Consider the following 19,549-nt stretch of genomic DNA (forward strand, 5'->3'; position numbering starts at 1 on the left):
CCTATTGTCTGCCTATTGAGGTGTGATGTGGATTCTGTTAATGAACTCACATTATGTTTCTGTCCAGATGGCTAGATAATTAGTTCAGGTTAATTCTATCTCTGTATACAATTTCTTCTACATATGATAATGTAATCAGGCCATCCCTGACCTGATGGGGTAATTTGATCAGGAGGGGGATGTGCTCATATGTGTATAAATTGAGTGTGAATCTGTTCAATAAAGGTGAAGCTTCCAGTACAAGCTAATTTGTCAGCTAGCTTTGTATGGGGGCGGCTGGAAAATCTAATATCTATGTTCATGACTGGGAGGAAGCCGTATACTGACGGAAGTCCACAAGTATAGTGTGGGTCGCGGTACCGTTACAATAGCTAATGAGGGGGCTGGATGAGCTCAGTTATGAGTAGCGGTGAGGTGAGTGAGAGAACTTCACAGACACTCAGTACCCTCCCCTCTTTCTCATTTCCAGAAGGAGAAAGCCAATCCAGGGAGGATTGAAAAACTGCAAAGAACTCTGGGACATGTAGTTCCCAACACAGGTGGCTCCATTCTAACTACTGGGGATAGGAATACAAACTCCACCATTCTCTGGTAGGGATAGAATGAAGGACACCATCTTGTCTGCGGAGAAGTCAATCACCACAAGGCAGGAGAAGAGACTGGACCCTGGGGAGAGGTGTCTCCTCCTAGGTCAGTCCACCATGTTGTTTCATGCATCCATGGCCAGTTGGGGACATGCAACCTGAGAGAGGGGGATCCCAGGTGCATATCCAGGTGCACCTGCACCGACTGTCATGAAGCACTCCAGTGTGAGGTGACCAGTCGGGTTACCAGAAGAGCCTGCCTGTTCCAGGACATTAGTTTGCGCCTTGACCGCAGGATTAGTGAAAGGGCACTGCATGCAGACAGAGCTACTTCACTTTGCCCTCACTTGCCAGAACCCGGGTCTTATTGGTGCCCTGTTAAGCAGTCACAGTGTCTGCCTTGCTATCAGGATAATGTCAGCATACCACAGCTACACTTTGCCAAGCAGGAGTTCTAAGTGCACCAACTAAAGTGACAAGCCAAAGATACAAGATCTCATCCTTCTTCCAAGGGACTGAAGTTATTGGTGCCATACGGGCACGCACACACCTACTCAGGGCTCTGTATATGTAGTGTGTGTGCGGGGTAGTCTGACTTGGGAGTTAAGCCTCTAAGCACTGAATTTGGTATGGGGCATGGAGGAACTCAGTTATAGGGGATGGAGGAGCTCAGTTATGGGGGATTTAGGAGCTCAGTTATGGGGGATGGAGGAGTTCAGTTATAGGGATGGAAGAGCTCTAGTATGGGGGCTGAGAAGCTCAGTTATGGGGGATGGAGGGGCTCAGTTATGGGGATAGAGAAGCTCAGTTATAGGGGATGGAGACGCTCTGGTATGGGGGCTGAGGAGCTAAGTTATGGGCCTGGATGAGCTCAGTTATAGGGGATGGAGGAGCTCTGGTATGGGGGAAGGGGAAGCTCAAGTATGGTGGATTAAGGAGCTCAGTTATGGGGGATGGAGGAGCTCATTTATGGGGGGTGGAGGGGCTCAGTTATGGGGGAAGGAAAAGCTCAATAATAGGGGATGGAGGAGCTCAGTTATGGGTCATGGAGAAGTTCAATTATAGGGGATGGAGAAGCTCTGGTATAGGGACTGAGGAGCTCAGTTATGGGGGATGGAGGAGCTCAGTTATGGGGGATGGAGGAGCTCAGTTATGAGAGCAGGAAAACCTATGGGGGATACCAGGGACTTTGCTACAATGTAAAGTAGTGAGTATACAGCTTGTATAACAGTGTACATTTGCTGTCCCCTCAAAATAACTCAACACACAGCCATTAATGTCTAAACCGCTGGCAACAAAAGTCAGTACACCCCTAAGTGACAATGTCCAAATTGGGCCCAATCATCCATTTTCCCTCCCCGGTGTCATGTGACTCGTTAGTGTTACAAGGTCTCAGGTGTGAATGGGGGGCAGGTGTGTTAAATTTGGTGTTATCGCTCTCACTCTCTCATACTGGTCACTGGAAGTTCCACATGGCACCTCTCTAAGGACCTGTAAAAAAGAATTGTTGCTCTACATAAAGATAGCCTAGGCTATAAGAAGATTGCCAAGACCTTGAAACTGAGCTGCAGCACGGTGGCCAAGACCATACAGCAGTTTAACAGGACAGGTTCCACTCAGAACTGGCCTCACCATGGTAGACCAAAGTAGTTGAGTGCACGTGCTCAGAGTCATATCCGGAGGTTGTCTTTGGGAAATAGACGTATGAGTGCTGCCAGCATTGCTGCAGAGGTTGAAGGGGTGGGGGAGGGGTCAGCCTGTCAGTGCTCAGACTATACGCCGCACACTGCATCAAATTGGTCTGCATGGCTGTCGTCCCAGAAGGAAGCCTCTTCTAAAGATGATGCACAAGAAAGCCCGCAAACAGTTTGCTGAAGACAAGCAGACTAAGGACATGGATTACTGGAACCATCTCCTGTGGTCTGATGAGACCAAGATAAACTAATTTGGTTCAGATGGTGTCAGGCGTGTGTGGTGGCAACCAGGTGAGGAGTACAAAGACAAGTGTGTCTTCCTACAGTCAAGCATGGTGGTGGGAGTGTCATGGTCTGGGGCTGCATGAGTGCTGCCGGCACTGGGGAGCTACAGTTCATTGAGGGAACCATGAATGCCAACATGTACTGTGACATACTGAAGCAGAGCATGATCCCCCTACCTAAGGAGACTGGCCAGTATTCCAACATGATAACGACCCCAAACACACCTCCAAGACGACCATCGCCTTGCTAAAGATGCTGAGGGTAAAGGTTATGGACTGGCCAAGCATGTCTCCAGACCTAAACCCTATTGAGCATCTATGGGGCATCCTCAAATGGAAGGTGGAGGAGCACAAGGTCTCTAACATCCACCATCCCTGTGATGTCATCATGGAGGAGTGGAAGAGGACTCCAGTGGCAACCTGTAAAGCTCTGGTGAATTAGATGCCCAAGAGGGTTAAGGCAGTGCTGGAAAATAATGGCGGCCACACAAAATATTGACACTTTGGGCCCAATTTGGAGATTGTCACTTAGGGGTGTACTCACTTTTGTTGCCAGCGGTTTAGACATTAATGGCTGTGTGTTGAGATATTTTGAGGGGACAGCAAATTTACACTGTTATACAAGCTGTACACTCACTACTTTACATTGTAGCAAAGTCTCATTTCTTCAGTGTTGTCACATGAAAAGATAGAATAAAATATTTACAAAAATGTGAGGGGTGTACTTATGTAGCACCACCCCCGCAGGAGCTGCTGATTATATTATTGGGTCTACACCCTGCCTAACAACCCAATCAAATTGGCTCGATCCCTCCTCAGGCACAACTGACCCAGAATAGGACTGGACTATCAAATGGATACGCAGATTGGAATACAATACTTCAATATGCAACAATACCTTGTTACCTTCTTGAATGGTAGTCCTTCTGGGTGACACAATGGAACAGCACACAGGATTGTAATTAACCAAACTTAGTTTACTATATATCAAATTGAATAGGGGAGATACAATACAATACAATACAAGTCCATAAAAGGTTATTTAAAACAGCTTTAAAAAGGATAAAAGAATACCCCCACACTCCTCCTTCTCTAAGGCTAGACACAGTACCAGGTAGGTAGGTCTATCTGAATCCCTCCCCCAGAGTTCTCTTCTTTCTTGTTGATCTTCGCTAGCAAGGTTATTGAATAGAGCTCATTTGTAATCCAAATTTAGGAATGAAGATCAAGAGAGAGAAAAACAACGAGCTGTTAGTTGTCACCGCAGGGTGTCTGCGTAACTGAGCAATAACTTCTGCAAGAGAGATAAGCCTCTGGCGACTCCTTTTCAGACCTTATTGTTTGTCTATGAGTCTCCTGAGAGAGTATGCTGATAAACCCCGGGGTTTTATCACCTTCTGTTGCGCTACCGCTATCTGTAGATAAAACTATCTCTTCGGCCGATAAAGTCAGTTATTGGGCATGTGCCCTCTCACCAACAGAAGTTTCCCCTTCGCGCGCTTCCACTGCGGTCTCAGTCCTTTGGCTATGTGCCAGCCGCGCGAGGTCCTTCTGGCGGATGACTTCCGGTCTCTGCAAACAGCAGTATGACCTCCAGGAATATGCCTCGTGCCTGAGATGGGACGGTTCCACGTCGTCCCTCCAGGCTAAGAGGCTTTGGCCCAATATCCGGCACCAGTCCTTCACTCTCGCTCGCTGGTTCCTCAGAGTCCAGCGCAGAAAAGGCCCCCCTCCGCGCGCTTCTCTCTTCCTTTAAATAACTTCCCCCATAGTGCCGTGCGGTGCAGCCGTGCACCCTGGATCTTGCAAAGCAGCGTGGGAGATGTAGTTTCTTCATCTTGTGAAAAGGAAGTCACAGCCCGGGAAATTCCATGCAGCTACCACTAGAGGGAGCCTAGTTCCTTCCCACATATCAAACAGTGTCTTTAGGCATATTTAACCCCGCTACACACTCCCCCCACTTGAGAAACTTTGGTCCCCAAAGAGGTCAACAGTATGTACCCTAGTGCATAGGTTGGCATTATACAACAAAAACATTAACATTTTGCTGAAATAAGTCAATCTGAATATATCCAATTTTGTATTCTGATAACAGTGCAACAGTAAAACGATAAAGTGCAATTAATAAGCAAATAAGTGATTTCTACAGTGTTAATATAGTGCTGATTTCTAGTGCTTTCATATAGTGCTCCCCTAAAAAGCACATGTGCATTTGCAATTTCTTAAACACTTACATCTTAAAGTTTGTGTTGTAAAAAAAAAACATCAAAAGGTGAGAAAAAGAAAAAAAACATATAGTGAGGTCAGAGCAACAAAATGTGCACAAACATTAACTCACAAAGTAAACCAAACTGTGAACATCAAAAACTGTGCTTATTATAATGGCCAAACCCAATATCCTTATGTACAAACTTAAATGCAAACGTTTTCTACTTCAATACTTTGTTCTCATGATCTCTCACAGACCCCCCGAAACTTGGGTGGCTTATACAGTTGTGCCTGGGGGTGAGCTAGGGTTGTCCCCCACCAGATCTACAGTGGAGGAGCTAGGCTGGTCAGGAGATCTTTTGGAGGTAAAAACAGCTTCTTCCGAACATTCACCCAATTGATCATAGGTCAGTCTCTTAGGTGGGTGAATGACTCTCCTTTCCCTCTGTTCCCGTGGAGGCATGCTCTCAGAGGTACTAGGATCAGGCACTTCTGAGGATTCTTCCATGTCCACCTCCTCATGTTCCAACACCGAGGAACCTGATGGTTCAAGAGCGGTCAGTTCTTCTTCAGAGAAAGGTGCAACCTCCTCCTCAGGATCTTCATCCTCAGCTGCTTCTTCTGGAAGCATATGAAAGGGTATGAATTCAGGGGCTTCTGCCCGAAGGGCTCCTCTATCAGCCAAATCAGATGAAGACAGGGAGGCAGGTGTGGGTTCTGGCAACTGAGATGACCACAACCAGTCGGGTACCTCCTCTTCATCTTCCAAATCTTCAGATAGAGAACTTCCCTCTCCCTCATCTGGGAGCGTCGTCTGAGATCTGGTAACTGGTCTGGACCGGCGAGAAGTTGAAGGGGCCTCTGACAAGTCTTCCACAGGGGGCATACGAACCGCTTCAGAGAGAGGCAGCAAATGGTTCCGATGCCAAGCCTTCAATGGACCCACACTTCCCTCAGGCCGAATTTGGTACACAGGAAGGTTTGGCAGTTGCTTACAGATAACATAAGGTTGGGACTTCCAGCGGTCTGCCAACTTGTGTTTTCCCGGGACACCCAAGTTTCTCAACAAAACCCTGTCCCCTGGCTGCAGGTCATGGATCCGAACTTTTAGGTCGAAACTTTTTTTATTCCGCAGTCCACGTTGATCAGATGTAGCCTGGGCCTTGTCATAGGCCGCTTTCAGACTCTTCCGCAGTCGGTCCACATATCCTCTATGCGATGCTGAAGAGGTATGATCAGGCGAAATGCCAAAGGCCAAATCCACTGGTAACCGAGCCTCCCTTCCAAACATCAGCCGATAAGGGGAAAATCCAGTAGCATCACTGACAGTGCTGTTGTAGGCATGCACAATGGCAGCTACATGCTTGCCCCAATGCTGTTTCTTCTCTGAGCTCAAAGTCCCCAACATATCCAAGAGAGTCCTGTTAAATCGTTCAGGCTGGGCATCCCCTTGTGGATGGTAGGGAGTGGTTCTAGTCTTTTGAATGCCCAACATATCCAACAGTCTCTTGATCAGTCTACTTTCGAAGTCCCTTCCCTGATCAGAATGGAGGCGTTGTGGTAACCCATAATGTACAAAAAACTTCTCTACAAGAACTTTGGCTACCGTTGAGGCCTTCTGATCCCTTGTTGGGAATGCTTGAGCGTATCTGGTAAAATGGTCTGTTACCACAAGAACATTCCCCTGGCCACTCAGATCAGGCTCTAAGCAAAGGAAATCAATGCACACCAGCTCCATGGGTCCCTGGCTTTGTAGATGGCCCATTGGGGCTGCTTGACGTGGCAGAGTCTTCCTCTGTATACACCGGGCACAAGAATGACAGTATCCTTCAACTTCGGCCCTCATACAAGGCCAGTAGAACCTGTCCCTAACAAGCCGAAAGGTTCTTTCGGGCCCCAGATGGCCATGATTATCATGAAGAGCGGCCAGAACTCCCTCTCTATATTTAGCTGGTAAGAACAGTTGCCACTTCTCCTCCAGATCTTCAGATGGACCTCTCCGGTAGACCACTCCTTCTCTGATCTGTAACCGGGTCCACTCTCTATGTAACAGACGGGCCCCCTGAGGGGAGTCAGTTAGAAGCAACTCAGGGCTCTGGATCTCCAAGGCTTCCAAGAGAAGTTTTCCCAAAGGGTCTTCCAACTGCTCCTTCCGCAAGTCCCTTTTGGACAGCCGGGGCAAATCCTCCCCTTCAACCTGGGTCACCTGGCAGTAGCATTTGGGTACTCCGATAGCCGAAACCCCAATCTCTTCTGCTCTTGACCCTCCTCGGGATCGAAATTCAGTTCCCTGATATAGGGCACGCACCCCTTCTGGAGCCAAATGAGTCCATTCTTCCGCAGGTTCCTGTGGAACATGCAACCTTCTGGATAGGGCATCTGCATCCCTATTTCCGATTCCTGGCCGATACTTCAGGCTAAAATTGAAGCTAGAGAGGGCAGCCAACCATCGATGTCCTGTTGCATCCAGCTTGGCCGTAGTCAACAGATAGGTGAGGGGATTATTATCTGTCTTGACAATGAATTCAGCTCCGTACAGGTAGTCTTTCAATTTGTCAACCACAGCCCACTTCAAGGCCAAGAATTCAAGTTTGTGAGTAGGATAATTCCTTTCAGCAGGCAGTAGGCTTCTGCTCACATAGGCAACAGGTCGCAGATGACCCTCATGCTCCTGATAAAGTACCCCCCCCAGCCCATCTCGGCTGGCATCAACATGCAGTTCATATGGTTTTGTGGGGTCCGCATAGGCCAACACAGGGGCAGTGGTTAGGGTTTCCTTCAGCTGGACAAAGGCCCCTTCGCATTCCGGGGTCCACTGATCCCGGATGGATTCCTTAGCCTTCCGGGGTCCCATTGTGGACTTCACCGGCTTTACTAACTCAGGGACATCATCTTCTTCATTCTTCAGGAGCTCATTTAGGGGTCGGGCAATCTGGGCGAACCCCTCCACAAACCTCCTGTAATAGGAGCAAAAGCCCAGGAATGACCAGAGTTCGGTCACATTTGTGGGTCTCGGCCAGGAAGCAACAGCATCCAGCTTGTCCGGGTCAGTGGCCACCCCTTCTCCAGACACGATATGGCCCAGGTAATGGACCGAGGACTGATAGAATTGGCACTTCTCAGGAGAAAGTTTCAGACCTTCTTCATGTAGCCTCTTCAAGACCTTTTCCAACCTCTCCTCGTGTTCTTCCAAAGTTCTGCCAAACACGATAACATCATCCAAGTATACCAGTACCTCTATCAAATTCATATCTCCAACGGTCCTTTCCATCAGCCTTTGGAAGGTAGCAGGGGCCCCGGACAACCCCTGAGGCATGCGATTGAACTCAAAGAACCCCACAGGGGTGATGAAGGCTGTTTTCTCCCGATCTTCAGGGTGCATGGGGATCTGATAATACCCACTCTTTAAGTCCATCACACTGAACCACTTCGCCCCTGACAGACTCTGTAGGGCATCTTCGATTCGAGGAGTGGTATGCTGGTCTGGGATGGTTCTTCTGTTCAGCGTTCGGTAGTCGATACAAAGCCTCAAAGATCCATTTTTCTTCCGGACTACCACTATCGGGGAAGCATACGGGCTCCTGGATTCTCGGATAATCCCGATCTTTTTGAGCTCTGCCAGCTGTTGACGTAGATCTTCTAAGTCACCTAAGGGGACTCGCCGGACTCTCTCCCTGAAAGGTCTGTCCTCACTCAGGCGGATCTTATGAGTGGTACTCCTGGCACATCCCACGTCAAACTCGTCCTTAGAGAATATTTCCCTCCATCGAGCAAGTTGTGCCTTGGCCCTCTTCACCCATTCCGGCGGGAGGGCAGCGTTTCCAGAGCAGAGCTCCTCTATAACCGCTTCACCCTGTTCCTTTTCTTTGAAATCAATGGGGGCAACTGGGGTAGCCGGGTTGACTTGGCCCAGGAGCACTCTGGCCGGTACCTTCACCGGTGTAATAGAGGTGTTTCTGACACTCACTAAAACCCTTCCACGGTTTTCCTGTAACACCTTCAAAGGGATCACCTCAGGGATCACTTCTATCCCTCTCTGTCTCTCCTTTTGACCTGATTCAAAGATAATGAAGGGACCCGGCTGTTGCCATGTGAGTTTAACAGAAGCCTTAAAACAGGCCACCTCTCCTGGCTGTAAGACCTTTTCTGCTCTGTCCAGCTTCCAGAGTCGTCCAACTCCTTCTGCGGGGGTCTCTTGCTCCAACACTAATCGTTGGTAGGCCTGCCGTAGCATGGGATGGATCCTTGGCGCCTGAGCATCTTGTCCCTGGACCAGTTGTATCAGAAGGCGCCTTACCAGATCAGTGTTTGTTCCTACGATGAGAGAGCTTTTGTTGGCCCCTGGTGGACGAGGACAGACCACCGCTAAGGTGTCGAAGGTTTCCGCTTCACCAGCCACTGATGGATCAAAGGTCAACTTGATTGGCAGATACCCGTCATAGGGAAAACTTTGGGTCCCGATACCCCATATCTCCAGATCTTCCAACTTCTGCAAAGGTAGATGGGTAAGATATTTATCATAGAAGTCTCTATACAAAAGAGTCACCTGGGCCCCTGTATCAAGGAGGGCTCTTGCGTAAATTCCTTCTACCTGAACCGAGACCACTGGGGAGGGCCCGACCAAGTTAGTTGGGAATTCTCTTGATGTAGCCTTGTTATCTGATTCAGTTCTCTGTACCCTGGCCCTCTTCTCCTTTTTCTTCCTTGATCTGGGCCCCCGCTGAACCCGGCGTGCATTGATTTTCCTTCCCTCAGTAACCCGGAGTCTAGAACTGGGGATGTTATATTTGGGCCTGACCCCCTGACTCGGTTTCCCTGATCCTGCACCACTCCTGGAGTCCCTTAAGACTGGCGGACACCCGGTTGACTCCTTCACCGGTGTCCTCTGAAGTTTCCCGCTGGCTCGCGAGGTTTCGTGGCAGCCTTTCCTGAGCTGGGACATACCCTTCTAACATGTCCAACTCCCCCGCAGTTGAAACAAGTTAACAATCTTGCAGGCCGTGGCTCTGGATCTGTGCTGAGACTAACAGGTTCATCTGGCCTCTCCGATATACTCCCCTTGGGTAGAGTGGATACCTGACCAGTCAGGATAGACACCATTTCTATCAACTGAGACACTTGGGTCTTTAGGAGTTCAACTTGAGAGTCGCCCTCTTCCACACTTATCACTCTAACCCGGGCAGTTGAGTCAAACTGCCGACTTTTCTTCTTGTTGTCCAACATGACCTCTTCCTCTCTGACCATTCGAATCAGGTCGGGGTATTCTAGAATGCCGCCATCTTGACGAGTTCGTAACAGTATGGCAATGGGATCTAAAGGTTGAGCCCCTTTCAGAACCTGTCGTGCACGAGTCTCATCTATTTTCCGGGGGTCTATTCCTTTCTTTAACAGGATCTGGTGGATAATCCTATCCAGACGTTTAATGAATTCGGACAACTTCTCCCCCTCTTCTTGATAACAATGGTCTAACTGGTAGAGGAGTTCAGCCGCGTTCTCCGTCCGACCAAACACATCTTGCAGAATGTCCAAATAATCCTGTGCAGTGCAGTTCTTCTTGCTAAGCTTTAGATTACGTACAGCCTCTAATGCAGGTCCCCTTAAACTCTCTGTGATTCTCTGCTTCTTATGCTGTTCTGGTACCTCCCATTCCTCCAAAGCCTGAGTGGCGGTATCTAACCACTCTTCGAACCCATCTTCTGCTGAAGGCACAGGCTGTTTCCCAGAGAATGTCCGGAGCTTCCTGTATCCAGTCATCAGATAGCTCGAGGAGTCCTTACTACATTTTGCTACAATCTCCCCCAGAACAGCACACAGTTCTGAGCTAAAAGTCGACAAAGGTGATGACTCAGGATGCCCTTCTTGGACACCTTTTTCTTGGCTGGATACCCCAGGAGTGGTAGAGGAGGGACCCGCAGTAGGAACTCCTGGATGTATCAGGAAAAGTTCTGTTTGGTCAATAGTTTTTACACTGTTTCCATTGAAATAATCAGGGACCCCTTTCCTCCACTCACACAGTGCATACGTGTGTGGGGCAGTGGTGTCGGTTTTTATGTCAATCACCCAGAATTTCCTGTCTGTGGATAGTGCCCTTAAAACAGGGAGGAGCTTTTCTTCAGTCCAGGCTTCTCCCTTGATTTCAACCACCAGGCCATTTTCCACTATGACATTCTCTTCCTTGCACCACTCAGCAGCAGCGGCAGGATCCATTTCTGCGTGGGAGGGGATTCTGGGGCTGAGAGGGTTGTGTTGCAGGACTGTAGAAATCCCGGACGAGCCCCCACGTGTAGCACCACCCCCGCAGGAGCTGCTGATTATATTATTGGGTCTACACCCTGCCTAACAACCCAATCAAATTGGCTCGATCCCTCCTCAGGCACAACTGACCCAGAATAGGACTGGACTATCAAATGGATACGCAGATTGGAATACAATACTTCAATATGCAACAATACCTTGTTACCTTCTTGCAGGGCTCAAAATTTCAAGCCATGAGCTACTAGCCAGGCCTTAAGAGTTACTCGCCACTTGTTGCCCCACCCAAACCCCACCCTGCTCCGCCCCTAAACACGCCCTCTACATTGCAGAGCGCCCACAGCATGTCCCCTTAAATTGCAGAGCGCCCACAGCATGTCCCCTTACATTGCAGAGCGCCCACAGCATGTCCCCTTACATTGCAGAGTGCCCACAGCATGTCCCCTTAAATTGCAGAGCACTCGCAGCATGTCCCCTAAATTGCAGAGTGATCACAGCATGTCCCCTTAAATTGCAGAGCGCCCACAGCATGTCCCCTTAAATTGCAGAGCGATCACAGCATGTCCCTTTAAATTGCAGAGCGATCACAGCATGTCCCCTTTCATTGCAGAGCGATCGCAGCATGTCCCCTTAAATTGCAGAGCGATCACAGCATGTCCCCTTTCATTGCAGAGCGATCGCAGCATGTCCCTTAAATTGCAGAGCGATCACAGCATGTCCCCTTTCATTGCAGAGCGATCGCAGCATGTCCCCTTTCATTGCAGAGCGATCGCAGCATGTCCCCTTAAATTGCAGAGCGCCCACAGCATGTCCCCTTAAATTGCAGAGCGATCACAGCATGTCCCCTTTCATTGCAGAGCGATCACAGCATGTCCCCTTAAATTGCAGAGCGCCCACAGCATGTCCCCTTAAATTGCAGAGCGATCACAGCATGTCCCCTTAAATTGCAGAGCGATCACAGCATGTCCCCTTTCATTGCAGAGCGATCGCAGCATGTCCCCTTAAATTGCAGAGCGCTCACAGCATGACCCCTTAAATTGCAGAGCGCCCACCGCATGTCCCCTTAAATTGCAGAGCGCTCACAGCATGTCCCCTTAAATTGCAGAGCGCCCACAGCATGTCCCCTTAAATTGCAGAGTGCCCACAGCATGACCCCTTTCATTGCAGAGCGCCCACAGCATGTCCCCTTTCATTGCACAGTGCCCACAGCATGTCCCCTTAATTGCAGAGCGATCATCACAGCATGTCTCCTTAATTGCAGAGCACCCACAGCATGTCTCCTTAATTGCAGAGCGCCCACAGCATGTCTCCTTAATTGCAGAGCGCCCACAGCATGTCCCCTTTCATTGCACAGTGCCCACAGCATGTCCCCTTAATTGCAGAGCGATCATCACAGCATGTCTCCTTAATTGCAGAGCACCCACAGCATGTCTCCTTAATTGCAGAGCACCCACAGCATGTCTCCTTAATTGCAGAGCACCCACAGCATGTCTCCGTAATTGCAGAGCGATCACAGCGTGCACTTCTCATCAATCCACAGGCGGCTTCTCATCAATCCTGTGCGTCCTCCGTGTCTCCCGAGTCCTCCTCCTCCTCCTCGGCCAGTTACAATCGTTTGCCTTTTGGCCAATCAGGAAACACCTGCCTCCTGATTGGCCAGTAGGAGGATCAGGAGGAGGATCCCTGTGACAATAGCGAATACTCATTCGCTATTGTCACACAATGGGTGGGCTCAGGACGCAGTGCTCTGCTCCTAGAGCCCATCCTTTTCTAAAAAAGAAAGTAAAAGTAATCGCCGGCTGCTGTTAATGGCGGCGGCGGCGGCATGCACAGCTCGCCATCCTCAAAATTCCACTCGCAAAATGCTAGTAGGCGAGTGGAATTTTTGAGGGCTGCCTTCTTGAATGGTAGTCCTTCTGGGTGACACAATGGAACAGCACACAGGATTGTAATTAACCAAACTTAGTTTACTATATATCAAATTGAATAGGGGAGATACAATACAATACAATACAAGTCCATAAAAGGTTATTTAAAACAGCTTTAAAAAGGATAAAAGTATACCCCCACACTCCTCCTTCTCTAAGGCTAGACACAGTACCAGGTAGGTAGGCCTATCTGAATCCCTCCCCCAGAGTTCTCTTCTTTCTTGTTGATCTTCGCTAGCAAGGTTATTGAATAGAGCTCATTTGTAATCCAAATTTAGGAATGAAGATCAAGAGAGAGAAAAACAACGAGCTGTTAGTTGTCACCGCAGGGTGTCTGCGTAACTGAGCAATAACTTCTGCAAGAGAGATAAGCCTCTGGCGACTCCTTTTCAGACCTTATTGTTTGTCTATGAGTCTCCTGAGAGAGTATGCTGATAAACCCCGGGGTTTTATCACCTCCTGTTGCGCTACCGCTATCTGTAGATAAAACTTCGGCCGATAAAGTCAGTTATTGGGCATGTGCCCTCTCACCAACAGAAGTTTCCCCTTCGCGCGCTTCCACTGCGGTCTCAGTCCTTTGGCTATGTGCCAGCCGCGCGAGGTCCTTCTGGCGGATGACTTCCGGTCTCTGCAAACAGCAGTATGACCTCCAGGAATATGCCTCGTGCCTGAGATGGGACGGTTCCACGTCGTCCCTCCAGGCTAAGAGGCTTTGGCCCAATATCCGGCACCAGTCCTTCACTCTCACTCGCTGGTTCCTCAGAGTCCAGCGCAGAAAAGGCCCCCCTCCGCGCGCTTCTCTCTTCCTTTAAATAACTTTCCCCATAGTGCCGTGCGGTGCAGCCGTGCACCCTGGATCTTGCAAAGCAGCGTGGGAGATGTAGTTTCTTCATCTTGTGAAAAGGAAGTCACAGCCCGGGAAATTCCATGCAGCTACCACTAGAGGGAGCCTAGTTCCTTCCCACATATCAAACAGTGTCTTTAGGCATATTTAACCCCGCTACACTTACTTTTGTCAGATACTGTATATATAAGTTGTTAGACAGGTATATTTGGTTTATTAGCAGACTGGTGGGTAAGTATATCAAACTGGGGACTGGCTGGTTCCCACACACCTATTATCCCTCTTGCTTTTCAATTTCATTATGTATAGGGATGGAGACGCTAAGCAGTGCTTGCCGGTGTCTCATCTAAAGTCCCAAAACTGCCCATTTTTTGAACTGTATATATAATGGCTATTTTAGCATAGGTAGGAAATGTTTCGGTTTCAGATTGCTCAGGAAGACACATGGCCACTCATTGAATTTTGTCAAGAAGCGTTTTTTTATTTTTTATTTTAGCTATATAAAGGATTCCTTACTATTAGATTGCTAAGGATGTGAAACTCCCTTCCACAGTTGGTGGTGTCAGTGGTAAGTGTCGACAATTTAAAAAGAAAAAAATGAGTGCATCTTAGTGAACACAATATACGGGGATATGGGAAGTGTGGGAAGACATACACAAAACATACACAAAAAAAGTGGTAAAGACGTACACAAAAACCCACACAGGTTGAAGTGGATGGACTGGTAGACACGTGCAGAACGGAATAATGTGTTTACTTTAGTGTCTGATAGATTCGTTATGTTACTAATTTTGTTTAGTTTTGTTTTGGAATTTATTCCGTTTCCTTTTCATTAAATTTTGTTTAGTTTTCATTACAGTTTGTTTTCTTTGTTAATTTTCTAACAAACTCCAACTTTTCAGAATGATTAGAATTCGGATGGGTCGAAAAACTATCGACCGATTTGAATTCTGTGTGAAGAAATAGCTGGTTGTTAAGCAACAGGTTGGGACGACAGGAAGTGATGTCAGGTACAGACAGGAAGTGATATCAAGTACAAACAGGAAGTGATGTCAGGTATAAATAGGAAATTCCAGGTGAGAGGTGAGTCGGTAGGAAGTAGCGAGGAAACATTGCTGGAAGTGGCCGCAGAGGAGGTAATGAGATATCCCCCCCCCCCCCCCCCCGTCATGTCCGTCCTCTTCCTCCATAGTCACTGTGACCTCTTTTATCTCCAGCAGATAATGATACACATATATAGTGTGGAAACCTAGATTAACCCCTTCAGGGGTAGAACATTCCCCCACTTACGGTGTCGGAACATTCTCTTCATTCTGGAGATGTGTCACCTCTTCCACCAATCACCTTCTCACCTCATCAGTCTATAGTAACAGATTATACGACCTATCCCTCCATTCGGAGTCAGCGTGTTCTATGACAATACACTGACAGTATAGCAAAGTTATTGGGGAATCAGGCAAGCATTACACTATGCCGCCAACACAATGATGGAGTGCCGGGGTCAGGAGTATGGGGCATAGAGCCCTTTACATTGCTGGTCAGGAGGAAGAAAATATTCCCCGGCCTGCCATGAAGAATATGTCCCATCATTGGTGTCAGAGGGAGGAAAATACTGAGGGTTCTGAGGGAAGGAGAGGAGCTGACGGGGGACTGAGACTGAGGGTTTTTGAGGCAGTGGAGGCTATCGACCTTGAAGGACTTTGGGCCCTTGATATGGTCAGCGGGCAGCAGAGGAGGCTGTAGGGCTCAGGAGGACTCTAAGGTAGGGAGGGGGACTCTTGGTCTACTTTTCAAACCTCCTTACAGAACTCCTGATAGGAAATAGAGGGAACCTTCACCTTCCTACCATCTCACTGGTCAAATAAAAAAAAATTCAAGATACCAAGTGGAATAAAGAAGGGCAGGCTTTGACCCATTGGTGGTCACTTGTTCTTAGAGGAGGTCTGTTTGTGCAGCATTGATTATTGGGTGGCCATTGGTCTGAATTGGGGTTCTTGTGGGTCTGTCCAATACCTTCCCATGACACAGGCTCTGTCAGTGGCAGGTGGCAGGTGACGAATTTTCCAACTTGCCAAGATCTCCAACTCACGTCACTTCTGGTCGGAGATCTCGGCAAGTTGCCGCCATTGCGCATGCGCGAACGTCAATGCCCGTTCACAGAGAACTCCAACGTCGTGAATGAGAGTTGGAGTTCTTGGTAGCACAATGCAATACTACTGCGCATGCCTGACAGTTGGAGCTTTTGGCAAATAAAAACCTGTGCACAGTGCTATCCCCCCACAGTACTTGTACAATTGTGAGCGTCCCTATACGCTGTTTGAATGGGCAGAGATACAGCCAGGAGTTAGCAGAGCTAAGCTCTAGTTCCTCAAAAAAAAAAAAAATTGTGAAGCTGAGCCTGAAAGTACATGCTGGGATTTATAGTTCCTTTAAAAAAAAAAACACAATTGTGAACAGCGCAGAGACACAGGCTGCATGATGGGGGACACAGGCTGCATGATGGGGGACACAGGCTGTGTGATTGGGGACCGGCTGGATGATGGCAGGGACACAGGCTGGATGATGGCAGGGACACAGGCTGGATGATGGGGGACACAGGCTGCGTGATGGGGGACACAGCCTGCATGATGGAGGACACAGCCGTCATCCAGCCTGTGTCCTCCATCATGCAGCCTGTGTCCCCCCATCATCCAGCCTGTGTCCCTGTGCTGTTCACAATTGTGTTTTTTTGAAAGGAACTATAAATCCCAGCATGTACTTTCAGGCTTATCTTCAAAATTTTTTTTTTTTTTTAGGAAATATAAATCCCAGCATTCCCATTCAGGCTTAGCTCTGCTAACTCGTGGCTGTGTCTCTGCCCATTCAAATAGCGCATAGGGACGCTCACAATTGTACAAGTATTGTGGGGGTATAACACTGTGCACGGGTTTTTATTTGCCAAAAGCTCCAACTGTCAGGCACTGTCCGCAGGTGCATGCGCAGTAGTATTGAACTGTGCTGCCGAGAACTCCAACTCTCACGCACGGCGTTGGAGTTCTCTGTGACTGGGCATCGCCGTTCGCACATGCGCAGTAGCGGCAAGTTGCAGAGATCTCCAACCGGAAGTGACATGGGTTGGAGATCCTGGCAAGTTGGAAAATTCGGCAGGACACCGGCAACTCCGGTCAAAATTCAGCATGTTCCCCTTCCTGGACATCATGACGACCCTCCATTGACCTCACAGGAAGGATCGTATTTATCATTCCTTGTCTGCAGATCTAAAACTCCTCAAATCCAGTTAAGAACCCAAACAGAGAAAAGAGAATTTCGGATCCGGCAGGCCAAGAGGGTTCTGAGTTTGCAGAAATGTAGAAAATATTAAACAGTCCTAAATAAATGTGTTCCTATGGAGACAGAAGTTCCTAAATGTAAAGCAACCCTTCTATTACCCCCCTCCCACATCCTATTACTGTATGACCAATACCATCCAAATAATTCTTACTTTTTTTTCTCCAACGTTATCCGTCTACAAGGAGACCGGTATAGATCAAATGATGTCACCAATGAGGATTGAGGAGGACCGGAGTCACATGACTGAGAAGATACTAAACCTCACCCTGGAGATCATCTACCTGCTGACCGGAGAGGTGAGGGGGATTCTGGGAGGTCACATGACATCACTCTTATCTCTATTAATAATACACAGACCTGACCGGAGAGGTGAGGAGGATTCTGGGAGGTCACATGACATCACTCTTATCTCTATTAATAAACACAGACCTGACCGGAGAGGTGAGGAGTATTCTGGGAGGTCACATGACATCACTCTTATCTCTATTAATAAACACAGACCTGACCGGAGAGGTGAGGAGGATTCTGGGAGGTCACATGACATCACTCTTATCTCTATTAATAAAACACAGACCTGACCGGAGAGGTGAGGAGGATTCTGGGATTCTAACATGATATTCCTATTGGTTCTCCAATACAGAGATTTCCTCTTCTGAAGTCAGGTGATCATATGACCATCACAGTGCCTCCATGTGACTCCCTAAAACCTGAGAGACACAACATGCAGAAGATTCTAGAAGTCACCAAGAAGATGATGGAGCTGCTGACAGGAGAGGTGAGCGGTGCTGGGAATTCTGGGACATTATCCAGTAACAGACAAGGGATGTGTCTGGATGGTGACTGTATCATTGTGTGTGTCAGGTTCCTATAAGGTGTCAGGATGTCACTGTCTATTTCTCCATGGAGGAGTGGGAGTATTTAGAAGGACACAAGGATCTCTACAAGGACGTCATGATGGAGAATCAGCCGCCCCTCACATCACCGGGTAAGAGGAGTCTTTATTGTAAAGGAGAGAGCAGTACGGAGAGTCCACCTAGATCCCCCATCATCTGATAAACACATAGAAACAATGTATTCAGTCAGTGTGTGTGTTTCCTACAGATGGATCCAGTAATGGGAACCCACCAGAGAGATGTCCCCGTCCTCTGTATTCCCGGGATTCCACACAGGAAGGTCACCCCATCCCCCACCATCATCAGGTAGATGAGGAACAATCACTGATAGTATCATTAGGATCTGTACATTATCTGCATTGTTACCATTGATGTCATTTTTATTATATATTCAGAGTGGAAACCTGAGAGATTCTAAAGTTGAGGTTAAAGAAGAGATAAAAGAGGAGGATGATGAGGATGGGGTAATGGAGGAAATACAGAACAATCTGTACCAGGACACCATGGTGGAGTCATCCAGCAACAGAAACCCAAAAGAGAGAGGTCCCCGTCCTCTGTATTCCACACAGGAAGGTCACACCATCCCTCACTATAACAAGGTTGGTGGAACGGAGCATCTAGAACTTGAAAGTGACTCATGGAGGTGATCTATGGACCTTACAGGGTGCGCTTTTCTCTCCTTCTCTTGATTTAGAGTGGAGATCCAATCGATATAGAATTTGAGGTTAAAGCAGAAGAAGAAGAGACGTATGTGAGGGATGATCAGCAGTCTATGGAGGAGGATGGAATAACGGGGACATTTATAGAGGAGGACACTCCTACAGAGATCAGCACAGGTGGGTCATTAACACAAAATACATTCCTCCACCCATACTGCTCACTGATTGGTCCAGAGTAGGGCGGGGACTGGGTGATATCAGCCTGTAATCCCCTGGTCACTTTCCTGAGCTGTGTTCCCTGTCCTGTATTCCTGCATTTCTCTCGGATAATCTTCCTTCTCTGTGCTGCAGACACAATTTATGTCTCTAGACTGGGTTTATGGAGATTCTGGGGTTCAGCTGGCAGAAAAATTTTGATTTTCACCATAAGCATTGCTGAGCCTAGACCCCTGGGGTATGTACCTTGGGTCTTCTGCCCCATGCCCGGGTCTAGCAAGATCTCTGACAGAACAATTCTCCCGGGGTTACTTGCTCTGTTATTTGCTGGCTGTGCCGGGTGGAGGGATATGTCTGTATAGTCTCACACCCAAGTCACTGAGTGCAGTCTCAGGAGATGGGAGGCAGCGGTGTGGGACCTCTGCAACTGATTACTGAACACAAATATTATGAGTCCTGACCCCTGCACTATATACTCTATGTTGTACATTACATACTCCTGACACTCGTCCTATAATCCCCTCATCACTGTCACTCCTATAAAAGACAGTTCTCGTTGTTTCCTCACTCTCTGACTAAGGTCCATGAATAAAGAAATGAACTGGTAGGAGATCAGAGGACCCATTTATTAGTTACCTTGAGGGGGGAATTGTAAGA

General features: G+C 48.1%; 3 protein-coding genes across 3 annotated transcripts in view; all 3 read left to right on the forward strand.

Moving 5' to 3' along the window:
• The window catches only part of LOC309562616 (uncharacterized protein), a 679,009-nt gene that overhangs the window by 558,974 nt on the left and 100,486 nt on the right, over nt 1-19,549 (forward strand).
• Nucleotides 1-19,549, forward strand: part of LOC309562739 (uncharacterized protein) — a 102,765-nt gene that overhangs the window by 51,217 nt on the left and 31,999 nt on the right. The window lies entirely within an intron of this gene.
• On the forward strand, nt 17,311-18,389 carry LOC309564127 (gastrula zinc finger protein XlCGF66.1-like; the record flags this gene model as incomplete). The annotated part of the gene is made up of 4 exons (XM_082268756.1): nt 17,311-17,420; nt 17,765-17,899; nt 17,986-18,109; nt 18,226-18,389. Exons 1-4 carry the CDS (start codon nt 17,325-17,327, stop codon nt 18,387-18,389), a joined length of 519 nt encoding a protein of 172 aa, XP_082124882.1. The 5' UTR covers nt 17,311-17,324.

Source organism: Pelophylax lessonae (genome assembly GCF_965119305.1).
Source record: "Pelophylax lessonae genome assembly, chromosome: 9".
NCBI classification, from domain to species: domain Eukaryota; kingdom Metazoa; phylum Chordata; class Amphibia; order Anura; family Ranidae; genus Pelophylax; species Pelophylax lessonae.